This window comes from Gymnodraco acuticeps, unplaced genomic scaffold, assembly GCF_902827175.1.
Source record: "Gymnodraco acuticeps unplaced genomic scaffold, fGymAcu1.1, whole genome shotgun sequence".
NCBI classification, from domain to species: Eukaryota; Metazoa; Chordata; class Actinopteri; order Perciformes; family Bathydraconidae; genus Gymnodraco; species Gymnodraco acuticeps.
This window is the reverse complement of record NW_022992309.1, coordinates 156,301-173,289: the sequence shown is the minus strand read 5'-3', so window position 1 is coordinate 173,289 and position 16,989 is coordinate 156,301. Positions and strand designations below refer to the sequence as shown.

The 16,989-nt window shown below is 40.8% G+C and overlaps 1 protein-coding gene across 1 annotated transcript in view; it reads left to right on the top strand.

Moving 5' to 3' along the window:
* adcy8 (adenylate cyclase 8 (brain)) overlaps nt 1–16,989 on the top strand; it is a 161,631-nt gene that overhangs the window by 133,140 nt on the left and 11,502 nt on the right. Inside the window, exons 11-16 of the mRNA XM_034208202.1 lie at nt 311–411; nt 2,778–2,979; nt 5,253–5,345; nt 6,871–7,043; nt 10,296–10,374; nt 16,306–16,464. Coding sequence (XP_034064093.1) covers nt 311–411; nt 2,778–2,979; nt 5,253–5,345; nt 6,871–7,043; nt 10,296–10,374; nt 16,306–16,464 — 807 coding nt within the window. The remainder of the gene's footprint in view (nt 1–310; nt 412–2,777; nt 2,980–5,252; nt 5,346–6,870; nt 7,044–10,295; nt 10,375–16,305; nt 16,465–16,989) is intronic.

Genomic DNA, 16,989 nt, shown 5'->3' with positions numbered 1-16,989 from the left:
GTAAATTCTCATTTGGTTAAACTTTTAAACGGTCTTCAAACTGACTCAGCTAACGGCTAACAGCTAACGGCTAACAGCTAGCATTGTGCTCGTCAGCTTTGCACCTTCCCCAGGACCCTCAGCCTGCCCCCCTCCCCCGGCTCCTGTCTCTCTCTAACGCTTGTTGTAGAACCATTAAAGCGTCTGTTTGGTGTGATTGAGGAGCATCTCAGTGTCTTCTGTTTGTCTGAAAACATGTTTCTCCATCTTCTCCTCATCTCCTTTTTCCCCTCCTTTTCTATCTGTTCTTTTTCTCCTTCTCACGGCGCAGTATTCCCAGATGAGAGACGAGGTGTTCAAGTCCAACCTGGTGTGCGCCTTCATCGTTCTCATCTTCATCACCACCATCCAAGGCCTGCTTCCCTCCGCCAGGTAATAAAGATTTTTTTATTTTATTTTGCATTTTAACGCATACATAACAAAATAAACACATCTAGGTACTAGTGTTGCACGGTGTACCGATACTTGAAAGGTACCGCGATACCCTGCCGTTAAAAACGTTACTATTCCTCCGTTTCATTAGTATCGGTACTTTAAGAATGACGGGGGAAAGTACTCCGGTGAGAAAGCGGCGTTTTACTAAGAGCCGTGTGTGTTCAGCGCTCTGCTTCTAAGTCCCTCCCCTCTCAAGCACGCTCTAAGTGCCTCCCCTCTCAAGCACGCTCTAAGTCCCGCCCCTCTCAAGCACGCTCTAAGTCCCTCCCCTCTCAAGCACGCTCTAAGTCCCTCCCCTCTCAAGCATGCTCTAAGTCCCGCCCCTCTCAAGCACGCTCTAAGTCCCTCCCCTCTCAAGCACGCTCTAAGTCCCTCCCCTCTCGTGCACGCTCTAAGTGCCTCCCCTCTCTCGTGCACGCTCTAGCTGCCAGAGCATGTGAGAAAGCGAGAAGCATGGCTGCAAGTGGGAGTACAACTGCCGCTGCGCCTCGGCTTGTTGACACAAAAGACGCCAGAAGCGAAATTTGGAAGTATATTAGCTATATCTCTGACAGTGAGGGCAAGCCTACGGACACCACGAGGCCTGTCTGTCAGACATGTATTCATTTTATTTAATACGAATTCTTGCCATTTTTTTATTTATTGTTCTCATTGTTTAAAAGGTTGTGTTCTGGTTCTGGTTCTGGTGTGAAATAAAGCACAATAATTACATTTAAGACTGAAAAGTATCGAAAAATAATCGGAATCGCAATTCTTGACTTGGTATCGAAACCAAAATGTTGGTATCGTGACAACACTACTAGGTACATAGATTACCTACATAACAGTTGACAAATCCGAAATGAAATTATAATAGTAATGATAAAAATAAAAGCATGGATACGTTATGAATACTCAGGTAACAGAGACTTTCTGTAAACATGATTGAAAATTCAGATTTGTGATTGTCTTTGCTGTTTTGTCTTGTTTTTTCATATTTTTGGCTACTACCATGGCCTGGTACTATTGAGGCAAGAACTGATGTACCAGGTTTACAAATGGACACGGATAAGTAACACGGAAGTATTAGATATAAGATATTTTCACACATTTAGCAAAGAACCAAAGTCTCACCCGCCTCCAGGTTAGCTTCTGTTCTCAGAGAGACTTTCTTTGAACCGTCCAAGTCAAGAGCATTTGAAGGAACAGGACAAATAGCCTTCTGTAATTCGAGCTGGATAAAACAAGCTATGTTTACTGTTAAGTACAGATTACATTTGTATTGTATGCATTAGCTGCACAAAATACACACTGACCATGTACAGTATATGCTGTGTTTTTTTGTATAAATGTATATAGTATAGTATAGTATTAGTTTATTAGTCCCCGAGGGGAAAATGGGTTGCAGCAAATCACAGAGGCATTTAAAAAGTTAAGACAATACATCACTGACAACAACATAGACACAGATAAAAACAAACAGACATAAGAAAACCAGATATCGGCAGACATGACGAGGCGCCTATAGGCCCTCATTTGCGAAATAGGGGGGACAGGGCCAGACCAGCTGGGTAAACAGTGCGTCCTAGCCATCATTTATTCAGGAGTTTGATGGCTTGTGGGACGAAAGACAACCTAGATCTGTTCTTTTTTAAATAAGGGGCACGATATCTCCGCCCAGATGGCAACAGTTCAAAGTAAGAGGCAAGAGGGTGCCTCAGGTCACTCACAATATTGTGTGCCAATTTTAAAACTGTGCTTATATAAGCATTCTATATTAGCGAATTAGATTCCTGTCAATTTACTGGACAAAGTTACGGCCCTCCTGACTGACTTATATGTTCATGTTCTTGTCCCCATATATATTTGAATTGTTGTCATAATGTTAAGGAAGGTTAAGTGCAAAGTTTTAGCTCCAGTTAAATGTTTTTTTTATGACAAAGACACAACTTTGCTTTAGCTTAGCGCCAAGAGTGATGCAACTATCACAATGTAATATAGTTACAATGTTGTTTTGATTCAAGTGGATACCCATTATCATTTGAGTGTGGAAAGAAAACCCTGGGAACATGTTTCTATATTTCCCCACAACTTTGAGAAAAGTTAGAATTAATGGAACAGAATACTGTGTATTATATTGTATATTGTTATTTTTAGATGTGATTTTAATTATAGGGTATCCAATTACACAATGAAAATAAAAAAATGAAATGTTGAGTTTCCTAACCCAATGGTTTTGGTTGTGTCGTCTCCTTCAATGTTAAACGCCTCAGCCGACAGCTGATGGTACTTCTGTTATTTTGCCATTTGTTGTGTTTCTGCAGGATGGTAACCATGGTGGTCCAGTTCTCAATCCTCATCGTCCTGCATTCCTGTCTGGTCCTAGTAACCACGGCGGAGGACTACAAGTGTCTGCCTCTGGTTCTGAGAAAAGCCTGCTGCTGGATCAACGAGACGTACGCCGCCAGAAACGTCATCATCTTCATCTCCATCCTCATCAACTTCCTGGCTGCCATGATCAATATAGTGAGTTCAACTTCCAGATTATCGTTAATTAGGGGGTTATATTTGTGGTCTGTGTTCTTGCCGATAGCAGCAAGGAAGCATTTAAGTCAGAGAAGCGGGTTGGGCTTTTCTGACCTCAGTTTTCTGGTTTCAAATAGCTCCATCTGATTTATGTTCTCACTTTGCACAGAAAGTTGTCCTTCTGAGACCTTGATGAAATCAAAGAGGACACCATCAAGACAAAAGTCGACAAAGAGAACCAACATTGTCCAAAGATGTGTAAAAACAGGTGTCAAATATCTAGCTTTTGTTGATTAAAACCTCAGCTACTTCTATAAACAGCTAGTCATTGTATACTTTATCAACGTGTACAAAAACAATTGTAAATAGTGTTTTTTGGGGGAATATTTTAAGCCTCAGATTGTTACACATGTGTTTATCCTACTCGTTGTTTAAGCTAAATCAGAAAGTTAAAGGTGACCTATCATGGAAAATGTACTTCTGTACGTCTTTTATACATGAATATGTGTCCCCGGTGTTCAAGGGAACTCACCAAGTGTCAGAACACGCAACCCTCTCTCTTTTCCTCCGTACCCAACTCTCTAAAAACGGGCTGCAACGGATCTGATACAGACTGATCCAGATTTGAATGTTTCTGACGTCAGAAAAGGGGTGCTCCGTCTGTATGGGCAACTCTCCAGCTATCAGGGGAATGAGAGACCGCTGGAAAGCGCTGGAGACGCTGTAGTACATATGCCAGGCCTGTAAGTGGCGCTGTAGTCTGCCACAAAAGCAGAATCAGCCCTTGCAAAAACAGGGCTGGAAAAGAGCAAATAGAGAGAAATGAAGCATGGCTAAAATGCATGATCTGTTTGGTATTTTGAAAAAACTTCACAGACATGTTTTATATAGGTATGGCCCTACAATATATGTTTCAAATATAGCATGATAGGTCCACTTTAAGAAAAGTGGTTTGGTTAATGTGGAGGAGATGTGTTTCATCCATCAATCCAGTAAAACCAGTAAATGTCATGTTTGGATTCTCAAAATATGAGTATTGTAAAAAAAAAATGTGAAAGCATTAAATGACAGATTCTTTCATAACTTGGAATTTAATTAACTGAAAACCCTTTTGTATTATTGGCGCGTATTCGTCCTCATCGACCCCTTTTTAGCCGGCGCCTATCTTCTGCAAGGCGGCCTCTGAAAGACAGGGACTCGCAAGTCATTACTTAAATGAAGCACATTAACAAGCTGATAATAAGCTTTTGGTGTTTCAAGGTATCTGATCGCATAAAGCAGAGTGTATTAAACAACCCCGAGGTCTGGACTGGTGAGAAGAGGATTGCTAGTCAAAGAAAGGTCCATCGATCCCAAAGAAACAGAACCTTGGAGAGGTTTGTTTGTGTAAATGAAATCTAACTCGAGATATACAAATTGAGAGTAGTTTGGTGCTTGTTGATGTTCAGCATCTGTTCGTGCTTTGAGTTTCAATCAGGGAAATCATACAGACGTTAATCTTGCTTTCGTTGTAACACGCAGATATTGTAGGAAAGCAAATAAAACATGTTGACAGAAAACTCAACATTATAACAAAATCTAAGTGCTTGGATACTTTTTTCATTGCTTTTTGGGGACAAAGACTTCAATTAAATAGAGTAGGCTTTAGTGTTTAGACCCTAACTGAGACTAAACATCACGATATCTCTGCCTGTACTGCTTGGGCGGCAGCAGCTCAGTCTGGGAAAGGGTCGCCAATTCAAGTCCCATTTGGTGCAAATTGGATGCTGAGTTTTTGCTAATGCTAAGCATGGGACCTTTATCTTTATCTTAAAGGCACATTTTAATCATCTTCCTGAATCACTTCCTGTGTTGCATACACCTGACAGCATCAGTAACACATCACCTGTTTATCATTATGAATATTGCAGCTTTCATGCAGAGAGCGGACTCCCGTTTACTCACAAAGGGTTGTGCATTTTGAACAAACCCATAGAACTATTGGCCTTGAAACTAAAGATTGAGTCCATAAACTCAGTCAGAACATGTTTACTGAGGTAATATACGCAGTGAGAAGTGGGGTCATTTTTTCATAGACTTCTAGACAGTCTGACTTTATGCAACTGGACAAATTGCCCGCTGCTGGACTCCCGTTCACTCACAAACAGTCACATATCTATGACACAAACCCGTTGATTGGCTTGATGAAAGAAATGCATGGGTGTATGAGAAAAGAGCCTGATCCTGCCTGGGTTTAAGGCAACAACAATAATCCCCCTGTTGGTCTCTCACAGCTGTGGTGCGACTTCGACAAGTCGGGCAGCGGCTTCAGGAACCAGACGTTCAACGAGTCGACCTCCATCCCAGACATCTGCTTCTACCCAGAGGTACCGACTAAATGAGGTGTCTGAATTTGCAGTCACGTCCATCTGTTGTGGGTTTTTTCTTCCACTTCTCCGAAAGTGGCAGAAATGATGAATTAAACATCCTCGACATCTGCTCGTGCCCAGAGGGAGGTCTCGCCTCAGACAGCGGCGACTGATGGAGCCGTCAGAACGTCACGGAGCAAACATCCATTACGTTATTTTGCTGAGAAAATATGCAGCTGATTGATGGGCTCAATCAGGGAGTAACATGTTTCATAGCTGCAAGCGTTGGGTCACCTTGCAAGTGTATGCCACAACCTAATTTCCTACCCGGGGTCTTGTGCGTTGGTGTGGGTAAAAATGTTTCATTAATGATTTCAGGTAGGACCGTAGACTTTATATGTAGGGGTAGGACACATCACAACTTGAATATTATACACAGAACTATAGACATATCCGAATCAGAGGCTCTTGGTTCATTGGATTGTCAGATATCCATTGGACGTGTTGCCATGACCCTTTTTTTAAGCGCATTTTATGTTTTAAAATTAGAAAAGCTTTATGGAAAAGGCACATTTGTGGTTTCTATCTTGGACCTAAAGAATTTCCCAAAATGGGATTTATAAAGTGTGACAGACACTTTATAATTTGGGAAATTATTTAGGTCTATCTGTCTATCTGTATATCTACCTATCTATCTATCTATCCATATATATATCTATCTACCTATCTATCTATCTATCCATCTATCTATCTGTATATCTACCTATCTATCTATCTATCTATCTATCCATCTATCCATATGTATATCTATCTACCTATCTATCTGTCTATCTATCTATCCATCTATCTATCTGTATATCTATCTATCTATCCATCTATCCATCTATCTATCTATCCATCTATCTATCTGTATATCTACCTATCTATCTATCTATCTATCCATCTATGTATCTGTATATCTATCTATCCATCTATCTAGCTGTATATCTATCTATCTATCTATCCATCTATCTATCTGTATATCTACCTATCTATCTATCTATCTATCCATCTATGTATCTGTATATCTATCTATCCATCTATCTAGCTGTATATCTATCTATCTATCTATCCATCTATCTATCTGTCTATCTGTCTATCCATCTATCTATCCATCTATCTGTCTATCTATCCATCTATCTACCTATCTATCTGTATATCTATCTATCCATCTATCTATCTATCTATCTACCTATCTATCTGTATATCTATCTATCTGTATATCTATCTATCCATCTATCCATCCATCTATCAATCCATCTATCTATCCGTCTATCTGTCTATCCATCTATCTATCCATCTATCTGTCTATTTATCTATCTATCTATCTATCCATCTATCCATCTATCCATCTATCCATCTATCCATCTATCCATCTATCTATCCATCTATCTGTCTATTTATCTATCTATCTGTCTATCTATCCATCTATCCATCTATCTATCTATCCATCCATCTATCTATCTATCTAATGACCTAAATATATCTTCCTCTTTTTTCTCAGTACTTTGTGTTCACGGGGGTCCTGGCGATGGTGACGTGTGCCGTGTTCTTGCGGCTGAACTCGGTGTTGAAGTTGGCGGTTCTGCTGGTGATGATCGGCGTCTACTCCCTGCTGACCGAAGCCTTCTACACCTCGCTGTTCCTCCGCTACGACACCGTCCACAAGAACACAGAGTGAGTGCTCTATATTGAAAATGTCCCACAATCACATATGAGAGTAACTTGTCTCTTGTTTGGCATTTTGATTGTCTTCATCTTGGTTTTTCAGACCCAAGGGTGGAGTTGGGGAGGAGTGGGTAGACCACATTTAGCAGCTAACCAGCTAGCACCAGCTATGTTGACTAAGATATACATTGGGATGCTAAGTTTAGCTAGTAGAAAAAGGTAGTTTGTAAAGCCTAAAAACATAATCTTTCTCTCTTAGTATATCGTTTTGCTAAACACATCAAGCTGTTTTGATGAAGACTTGAACCAAAGATTGAGACAAAGTTGTTCTCGTAACTAGTGAAGATGCCCCCTGATTTTGGGTGTTTTCTTGCAAAATATATCTGTCAGTCATCCAATACAATCTTGTTATATAGTCACATATATTACATAACCTTTACTTTACTAATTTACTGACTCTGAATCTGTTCTTTGGACACTTGGGTCATGTTCTGGTGGGCACAATGGTGCACATGCTGAAGTCCAACAAGACGAAACTTTAGACATTAATATATTAAAAGAATACTAGAGCCTTCATTAGGCTTAGTGGTACATTTTTCATTTGAACCATCACAGTACATCTCTCCCCCGGTCGACTTTCTCTTTATAAAAAGTAACTCAAGAACTTTCATGTACGGTTAATGATCTGATTAGACATGTTTAATGGTATCTTCAGTGAAACAAACTTTTATAACACTTGCAAAGTTCATATTAACATAGCAAAGGTGTTAAAGTAAAGACAGGAACATTCTTTTCTCTCCGTGTGTTTCCTCTTCAGAATCCCATCAGGGAGCGACGTTGACCTTTTCCTCTGCACTTAAGTGTTGCAAATGTGAGAAAACTCATATGGCATGTGTTCTCCGTGATAGTGCCTCGACCTTTACGGTGACGACGTAGGAATAGATCCAGAGCAGATAACCTGTTGAGGGAAAGGTTTCCATACGAGCTCCTTGTTTATTTCTTTAGGGCCCTCCGAGGTAGGATAGAAAAGGTCATAAGAGAGGAACAAAGATATCGTATGAACGGCAAAACGTTTCAGTTTCAAGTCAAGTAGTTTTTGTGTATTTATATGAAAATTCTCAGAAACGTAAATTTGAATTAATTAGAGTTTATTTCATTGACAATTAATATGTAAATACCAGTAATGGCATTCAGGATTTAAAGAGTCAAAGGGTTTAATGTCATAAGCTACAGTGTAGAAATGGCAATGAAAATCTTATGACCTGAGCTCCTCCAACAATGCACCATATTTATCAAATAAAATACAAATAAAAAACATTGCAAGAAGTCTATATACATGTAAAAACCAGTGGTGAACCGTCAGGGTCTTCAAGGTATTCAGAGAACACCCTGGAACGCTCAGATAAAACAAACAAAACATCGATTTAATTATATAAATAAAATGTAATAAAATGAATAAATGAGGTATCTGTGTTGTTGATCTGTAATCACAGTGTTACGTTGATGTGTTTCTCCTTCTCGGACCATGCTCTACGCCTTTCAGTGGTTTTGTGTTAGAAAGCAACCAATCAGATCTTGTTCTGGGTCTCTGGGTAGAATATCCTTCAACAAGGTATTCTACATCCTTGATCGAAGGCCCTGGCCGTTGCACTGAATGAGAGCGTACGTTCGGACTGACAGTTTGATCAACCAATCATATATTGATTTGAAGCCAATGGGCGTGTTCTTTCAGAGTTCCCCTCGGTTCCAGGGTGCTCTAGAACAGTGGTTCTCAAATGGGGGTACGCGGACCCCTAGGGGTACCTTGGAGTACTGCAGGGGGTACGTGAGATTTATTTTATGTTAATGAAAAAAAAAAAAGTAAGAAAGTATGAGCAGTGTGGGTTTTATATTAACAGAGTTTCACATATTTAAAAACACGAAGTGTAATAACTGCAGTTGCCTCCCTGACAGCATGATAAAGATCCTCAGTGAAGCTCAAGCCCATGTTTCACTACATGTACAACTTATTAAAAAAGATCAGGTCAATGCAGCTAATGTCGTCTCTGTGGTATTGCATGATGTTAAAATTGGTTTGCCATGAATTTAGTGATGGATTGTAAACATTTGAAATGTAGCATTTAAGTGTTTCTCAGTTACAAGGTTGTTGTTTTAATAAATCAGACACCGATGGTGCAGCGCTGTACTGTACCTCTTTAAATAGCCATTTATTCCCTAACAAATTGTGTTTGCGCTGATCAGGGGGTACTTGGCTGAATTTTGTTTTCAAAGGGGGAACATTATTGAAAATAGTTTGAGAAACTCTGGAAGGCCCGCTAGTTAACTGGCTCGAGACAGAGGATCTCGATGAATGCGACGAAGCAATTCATGCCGTTTTATTGTTTTTAACGTTGAAATGACAAGAGCAGCAGGTGAAGATGAAGTTGTTGCGGAATTGTTGTGAGTACCATTTTCAAGACGACAATTCAGTGAAAAGACGGACATTATAATGATGGCGATGGCGGCTGGGGGTGGGTGTGTCTACAAAAGGTCCAGTTGTGATAGACACGGTTCGCCACTGGTAAATAGAATATGATACAAGACATATTCTAAAGCATTGTTTCGGGTAACGAACATCTATTTGAGTTATGCAGATCACGTGAACATATAGTTATTCACTCACAGACCAGAATATCATATTCATGTTGCAGAATGAGTGTAAGAGGTTTTCCTATCAGCACAATCAGCTGTTAGTCCGTCTGTCTTCAAACTGCGCACCACAGAAGCCTGTGATTCGTCAACAGGCACATATCATGAATCCCAGGGTGCATCAAGATCAATTATTGTAATGCATTATTAAGTATTTTTAAGTTTTTGGCAGTCTGAAATGTTTCTTGTCTTTGTTCAATCTGAGCTGAAAACCATGTGGTTTTTTCTCCGTTGGACCCCTGCTGTGCAAAACCAAACTGAGCAGACTCATTCGACTACTAGAGCAGTCTGTGTTATCTTTAAAAACAAACATTGATGTTGCCCCTGTTGATTTGATAAATAGGAGGCAGAGTTTAGCTGGCACGTTATAATAAAGGTTGTATTATCACGCTTAATCCATTGTTTGTTAAACATTAGGGAAAAGCAGTGCAATGAAATACTTAAAAATATGATGTCTTGTGTTGTCACATGGAGAGCCGCAGTGAAACAAACAAAAGAGGACTTTGTACTTGTTATTCCTCAACATAACACAATAACTGAATAAACTCTTCTTCTCTCATTGTGTTCTGACAGGAACTTCCTGGGGACCAAAGAGACGTCTCTGCTCCTGATGGCCATGTTCCTCCTGGCTGTGTTTTACCACGGACAGCAGGTAACACCACTTTCTTCATAACACAATGTTTTATTTATTACCTGAGCATAACCAGACTTTAATCATAGATGTGTTGGATCAGAAAATCCCTGCAGCTCTTTCTCAGGAAGCTCTGAAGGAATATATTTTAATGGGGTCTTAAAATACAGAGATTTTTGTCTTTGCAGAGACATTTGTTTATCTTCTATCTCGAGAGTTTCAGAAAACCTCAGGTGACAATAACAGCTTCCGTACTGACAGTATTCAAACAAAAATCAAATTTCAATTGTAGTCGGACTGGAGGTCAACATCTCAGAAACAGATTTCTGAGAGTACCTGTAACAAAAACGAAAACGTTTCTCAGTGGAGATACATGACTTCACGTCACCACCGCTAAGCTAAAGGTGGCTAATGTTGGGCTATAAAGGAACTACAGCACGGTCACATGACTTCACGTCACCACCGCTAAGCTAAAGGTGGCTAATGTTGTGCTATAAAGGAACTACAGCACGGTCACATGACTTCACGTCACCACCGCTAAGCTAAAGGTGGCTAATGTTGAGCTATAAAGGAACTACAGCACAGTCACATGACTTCACGTCACCACCGCTAAGCTAAAGGAGGCTAATGTTGGGCTATAAAGGAACTACAGCACGGTCACATGACTTCACGTCACCACCGCTAAGCTAAAGGTGGCTAATGTTGGGCTATAAAGGAACTACAGCACGGTCACATGACTTCACGTCACCACCGCTAAGCTAAAGGTGGCTAATGTTGAGCTATAAAGGAACTACAGCACAGTCACATGACTTCACGTCACCACCGCTAAGCTAAAGGTGGCTAATGTTGGGCTATAAAGGAACTACAGCACGGTCACATGACTTCACGTCACCACCACTAAGCTAAAGGAGGCTAATGTTGGGCTATAAAGGAACTACAGCACGGTCACATGACTTCACGTCACCACCGCTAAGCTAAAGGTGGCTAATGTTGTGCTATAAAGGAACTACAGCACGGTCACATGACTTCACGTCACCACCGCTAAGCTAAAGGTGGCTAATGTTGAGCTATAAAGGAACTACAGCACAGTCACATGACTTCACGTCACCACCGCTAAGCTAAAGGTGGCTAATGTTGGGCTATAAAGGAACTACAGCACGGTCACATGACTTCACGTCACCACCGCTAAGCTAAAGGAGGCTAATGTTGGGCTATAAAGGAACTACAGCACGGTCACATGACTTCACGTCACCACCGCTAAGCTAAAGGTGGCTAATGTTGGCCGTGATGATGTTTAGTCATCTAATTTAGACAAAAGTTAGCAACCAACGTATTCAAATTCACCAGTGAGGTATTTACTGACGTATATTTATAACATAGAGCACAAATCTCTTCAACTTGTGTAACCCACAGACCTTATTTCAGGCTAACAACCAAAAACACATTCGGAAAACCATTGATTTCCAGACCTTGGGACAGGAAGTGATAAAATACACATATCCGGGTTTTCTGACTCATTCCTGCACCAATTGCTACGCCATGGTAGCCATGTGTTCTGTATTGGAGGGGGTTGAAATCTATTTGTCCGCTTCTAAGAATCCAACGTTTCCCATCACATGTGGCACTTTTTACTCCTAATGAGTCATAGACCATTGATTTTCAGACAGGGAATGCTGACTCATGTTTAGGGTTGTATGACTGATTTCTGCACCACTCTACACCCATCAGAAGCATTATTTATAATGTCTGAGAAATCCGTCCTGTCAGGTTTGGCTCTAATGTATTTAAATGACTGTGTTCATTTAGAAAAACTGTTTGTGTTGAATCCTGTGCTGCACTTCAGATTGATCGCTCTCTCTCTCTTGTGTTCAATAATTGATTCAACTTTTTAAAATGAAGCCGTTCATCTAAAAGATATAAGCGGCAGACTTCCCTCTGATCTGTGCCTGCATTTTTAAGCAGTAGGTGATTGAAGGCCAGTTTAAAAACATTGACAATGCTTTGAAAAACAAGGATATGGATTTTCAGACCTTGAGAAGTCGAGTAATGTAAAATAACACTGAGTTGACCTAGTGACTTGTTTATATGAAGAGTTCACTGCAGAGTGACAGGGTCAGGGTGAGAGTCTGAATGGATGAATACTTTAATAAGTAATATATGTGTTCTCCTTCAGATGCAAAGAATAACAGAAACAAACCACTCCATTGAAACATCTGAAACACCACACAAGGCGTTGTTTCTCTGAAGGTGTATTCAGAGAGAGATGGAGGGAAGCTGGTGTTCCCGCCACACTTCCATGCTCTCTCTATGGCAACCTTTGATCAGCAGTTCGGCAGCAGAGATGGAGGGGAGATGGCCCTAATTGAGGGTCCTTTGTAGCCCTATAAAAGTAGAAGACAGCCGCATTTGAAGTCATGCAGTGGCATATTGATTTTCCCCGGGTCAATCCCACCACTTGTTTGTCAGACACACACAGACGGGAACACTCAGCGCTCAGATGATTGTGTGAGAAGCATCAGGCGAGGAGAAAAGAGTGAATTGTAAAGAAAATATTTACTGTTAGTGGGTCGGGGGGGGGGGGGGGGGGGGTGTCCTTTCAATGTGGTGTTAATGGTTGGTTGTTGCCACGTTTACACAAAGAAAATCTAAATATTTTGTAGGTGAAATTGGTACGAGGTCAGACCTATCCTTTATTACAAGCCTTTCCAAAATTGACATTAATAGTCAAATTGTTGTAACACACGAAACGTATTCTTGTAATGGCCTCATGTTCATTATAATAATCTGTAAAATGCTTTTCGGAGGAAACGATTAGGCATCTTGTGTCCCACGGATAAAAAGGTCTTCCTTCCTCTTTTGTTTGTCTTGTTTTGCTAAATGTGATTCAATCTGAAAGTTAGCAGCACCGTCGTCTTTAGTTGAGGCATTAAAAACATTGGTTAAAGCTTTTATACTTTTATTTTATTGTGCATTTCACGACAAGACAATACAAGATACTGTAATGATTGTTCTAGATGTTAGTTTATGAAGCCGAGCCGCAGAGCTTTTACGTCAGGAACTAATAGCTCTGGATGATGAGGTTGTTCTTCATGAGCGCAGTAATTACATTATGAAGCATTTCATTACAGCGCTGCAGACAAGGCTCTTATTTTGAAATGATTAGGTTGTGACACCACTTTCATTCTGAATTGTTTTAAGACCAGAAGATGAATCCAGTTTACCTAATGGTTCCAGTGATGATGGACGCCACGGAGAGAATGTAATAACAAGTTGTCAGAACAAAATATAAGGTCATCTTTTATTGTGTTTCATAACAACCCATCGGTTTGTTTACTGAGCTAGTGTTTACTTCCTGTCCCTCTTCTTCTGCTGTTCCCTTTAGAGTTTATTTCCTGTCCCTCTTCTTCTGCTGTTCCCTTTAGTGTTTACTTCCTGTCCCTCTTCTTCTGCTGTTCCCTTTAGAGTTTACTTCCTGTCCCTCTTCTTCTGCTGTTCCCTTTAGAGTTTACTTCCTGTCCCTCTTCTTCTGCTGTTCCCTTTAGAGTTTACTTCCTGTCCCTCTTATTCTGCTGTTCCCTTTAGTGTTTACTTCCTGTCCCTCTTCTTCTGCTGTTCCCTTTAGTGTTTACTTCCTGTCCCTCTTCTTCTGCTGTTCCCTTTAGAGTTTACTTCCTGTCCCTCTTCTGCTGCTGTTCCCTTTAGTGTTTACCTCCTGTCTGTTTACTTCCTGTATGTCTTCTTCTGCTGTTCCCTTTAGTGGTTACTTCCTGTCTGTCTTTGTCTGCCGTTCCCTTTAGTGTTTACTTCCTGTCTGTTTACTTCCTGTCTGTCTTCTTCTTTCGTTCCCGTTAGTGTTTACTTCCTGTCTGTCTTCTTCTGCTGTTCCCTTTAGTGTTTTCTTCCTGTCTGTTTACTTCCTGTCTGTCTTCTTCTGCTATTCTCTTTAGTGTTTACTTCCTGTCCGTCTTCTGCTGATGTTCCCTTTAGTGTTTACTTCCTGTCTGTTTACTTCCTGTCTGTCTTCTTCTGCTATTCCCTTTAGTGTTTACTTCCTGTCTGCCTTCTGCTATTCCCTTTAGTGTTTACTTCCTGTCTGTCTTCTTCTGCTGTTCCCTTTAGAGTTTACATCATGTCTGTCTTCTTCTGCTGTTCCCTTTAGTGTTTACTTCCTGTCTGCCTTCTGCTGTTCCCTTTAGTGTTTACTTCCTGCCTGTTTACTTCCTGTCTGTCTTCTTCTGCTGTTCCCTTTAGTGTTTACTTCCTGTCTGTCTTTGTCTGCTGTTCCCTTTAGTGTTTACTTTCTGTCTGTCTTCTTCATTCGTTCCCTTTAGTGTTTACTTCCTGTCTGTCTTCTTCTGCCGTTCCCTTTAGTGTTTACTTCCTGTCTGTCTTCTTCATTCGTTCCCTTTAGTGTTTACTTCCTGTCTGTTTACTTCCTGTCTGTCTTCTTCTTTCGTTCCCTTTAGTGTTTACTTCCTGTCTGTCTTCTTCTGCCGTTCCCTTTAGTGTTTACTTCCTGTTAACTTTCCGCATTTAAGTTTTAATTTAATATCCTCATTTATTGTACCCTTAGCTAGTTCAAAGTCTGTCGATCAGAACAGTTGTCCGTCCAGCGGAGCTTCGTTCTGCAGTAAACTGAATTACACCGTGTGTCAGAGCTCTAACGCTGATGAGTAACATGTTTATTAATGTTGTCTGCTTTTATCCACTTCTCTTCAGAATGAAGTGTCTGTGCTGAGCGACCGACTCGTTATCCCAGAGCAGCTTTGCATACTTAATTAGGAAAACAGTAAATGAGTTCTCGCGACTAAGGGACTAATTGATACCGAGGTTAATCACAAAACTGTTTCCGCCAATCGACTGAAAGAGAAACGCTTTAATTCCCACAGACAGATCTGCCTGGCCCTGAAATTAATTTTCAATTTCATGTTTTTTTTGTATTACCCCCCTCTCTCCCGTGCAAGTACAAAGTCTGTAGCGACATTTGTTTATCTCTAATGTATTTCAATGACTTTGTATTAAGTGTGCACTCAGAAAAACTGTTTGTGTTGAATCCTGTGCTGCACTTCAGAGTGATCGCTCTCTCTCTCTCTTGTGTTCAATAATTGATCCAACTTTTTTAAATGAAGCCGTTCATCTAAAAGATATAAGCAGCAGACTTCCCTCTGATCTGTGCCTGCATTTTTAAGCAGTAGGTGGTTGAAGGCCAGTTTAAAAACACTGCAAATGCTTTGAAAAATAAGGATATGGATTTTCAGACCTTGAGAAGTCGAGTAATGTTCGGAGAAAATGTAAAATAACACTGAGTTGACCTAGTGACTTGTTTCTATGAAGAGTTCACTGCAGAGTGTCAGGGTGAGAGTCTGAATGGATGAATACTTTAATTGTTGTATTGAGAAGAACATATATTCTAAGCTTGTTTCTCCGTACGGACTTATTAAGCATCGATCAAAGTCAGATCTGTCAGATTACCGTGAGGCCAGGTACCGTGAGCAAACAACCCCACATTTAGCGATACCTTAAGTCTGAAAACAGAGATCTTACCTCAGCGTCAAGAGGACATCACGTATTATTTTCTTGATAATTCAACATTGTGCACATCTGTGGTAAATAGCACATATACTTGATTTCAGGTTGATGTTAATGTCGAATTCGTCTACTTCAACATGTCTCCATGCTTTAATGTTCAAAAAGCTCTTTTCACCCTCTGTCTGAAACCAGAGCCCAGTCTGCTCTGATTGGTTAGCTGGCCGGCTCTGTTGTGATTGGTCAACCAGCTTAGAGATGTCCCGCCTCTTTAGCATATCACACACAATGTGTTGGAGCGCTAGCCAATAGGAGCGAGAGTGTTACAAAGTGATGTCCTGCCCATTAGCCTATGAGAGAAAAGACAGTATGGCTTTCGTCATGTTATAGAAAATACACTCTAATAACTTCTTGCTCCCTCTCCAGCTGGAGTACACGGCCCGGCTGGACTTCCTGTGGCGCGTTCAGGCCAAAGAGGAGATCAACGAGATGAAGGAGCTGCGAGAACACAACGAGAACATGCTGAGGAACATCCTGCCGAGCCACGTGGCCCGACACTTCCTGGAGAAGGACCGGGACAACGAGGTCTGCACTTACAAGTGTGCTTTATTTCCATTATGTGTATTTGTTTGTTCGCCAATTGATCGCTTAGAAATAAGATAAGAGTTACGTTATTGATCCCAAATTGGGAAATGTTTGCGTTGCAGCATCAACACAACAAAATCCATAAAAAAATATCATCTGTGGAAGCCGTGGCGCTGTAAAAAGCACGACCAATCATCTGAGCCGGCTAAAGTAACTGGATGGCCTACCTGCCTGTCAGCCTTCCATCTGGGCACAAACTTATCTCGTGCCCTCATTGGTCATGTGCGCGTTCGTGTGTGTTGGAGGAGGGGCTCTGGAAGGAAGTGGCAGATTTCTTCCGGCTGTGTATTTTCAAATTCTCGCGCACTCGAGCTGGTTTCTCCAATCTTACCTACCCCATCTTTAAGTAACGTCTTAATTTACTCAATTTACCCATCAACTCTAGGTAATACTGAATAGCTTAGGGTTAACCATAGGTTGGATTCATACATCCAATCATCACTTTAATACTGATGGAAATGATGG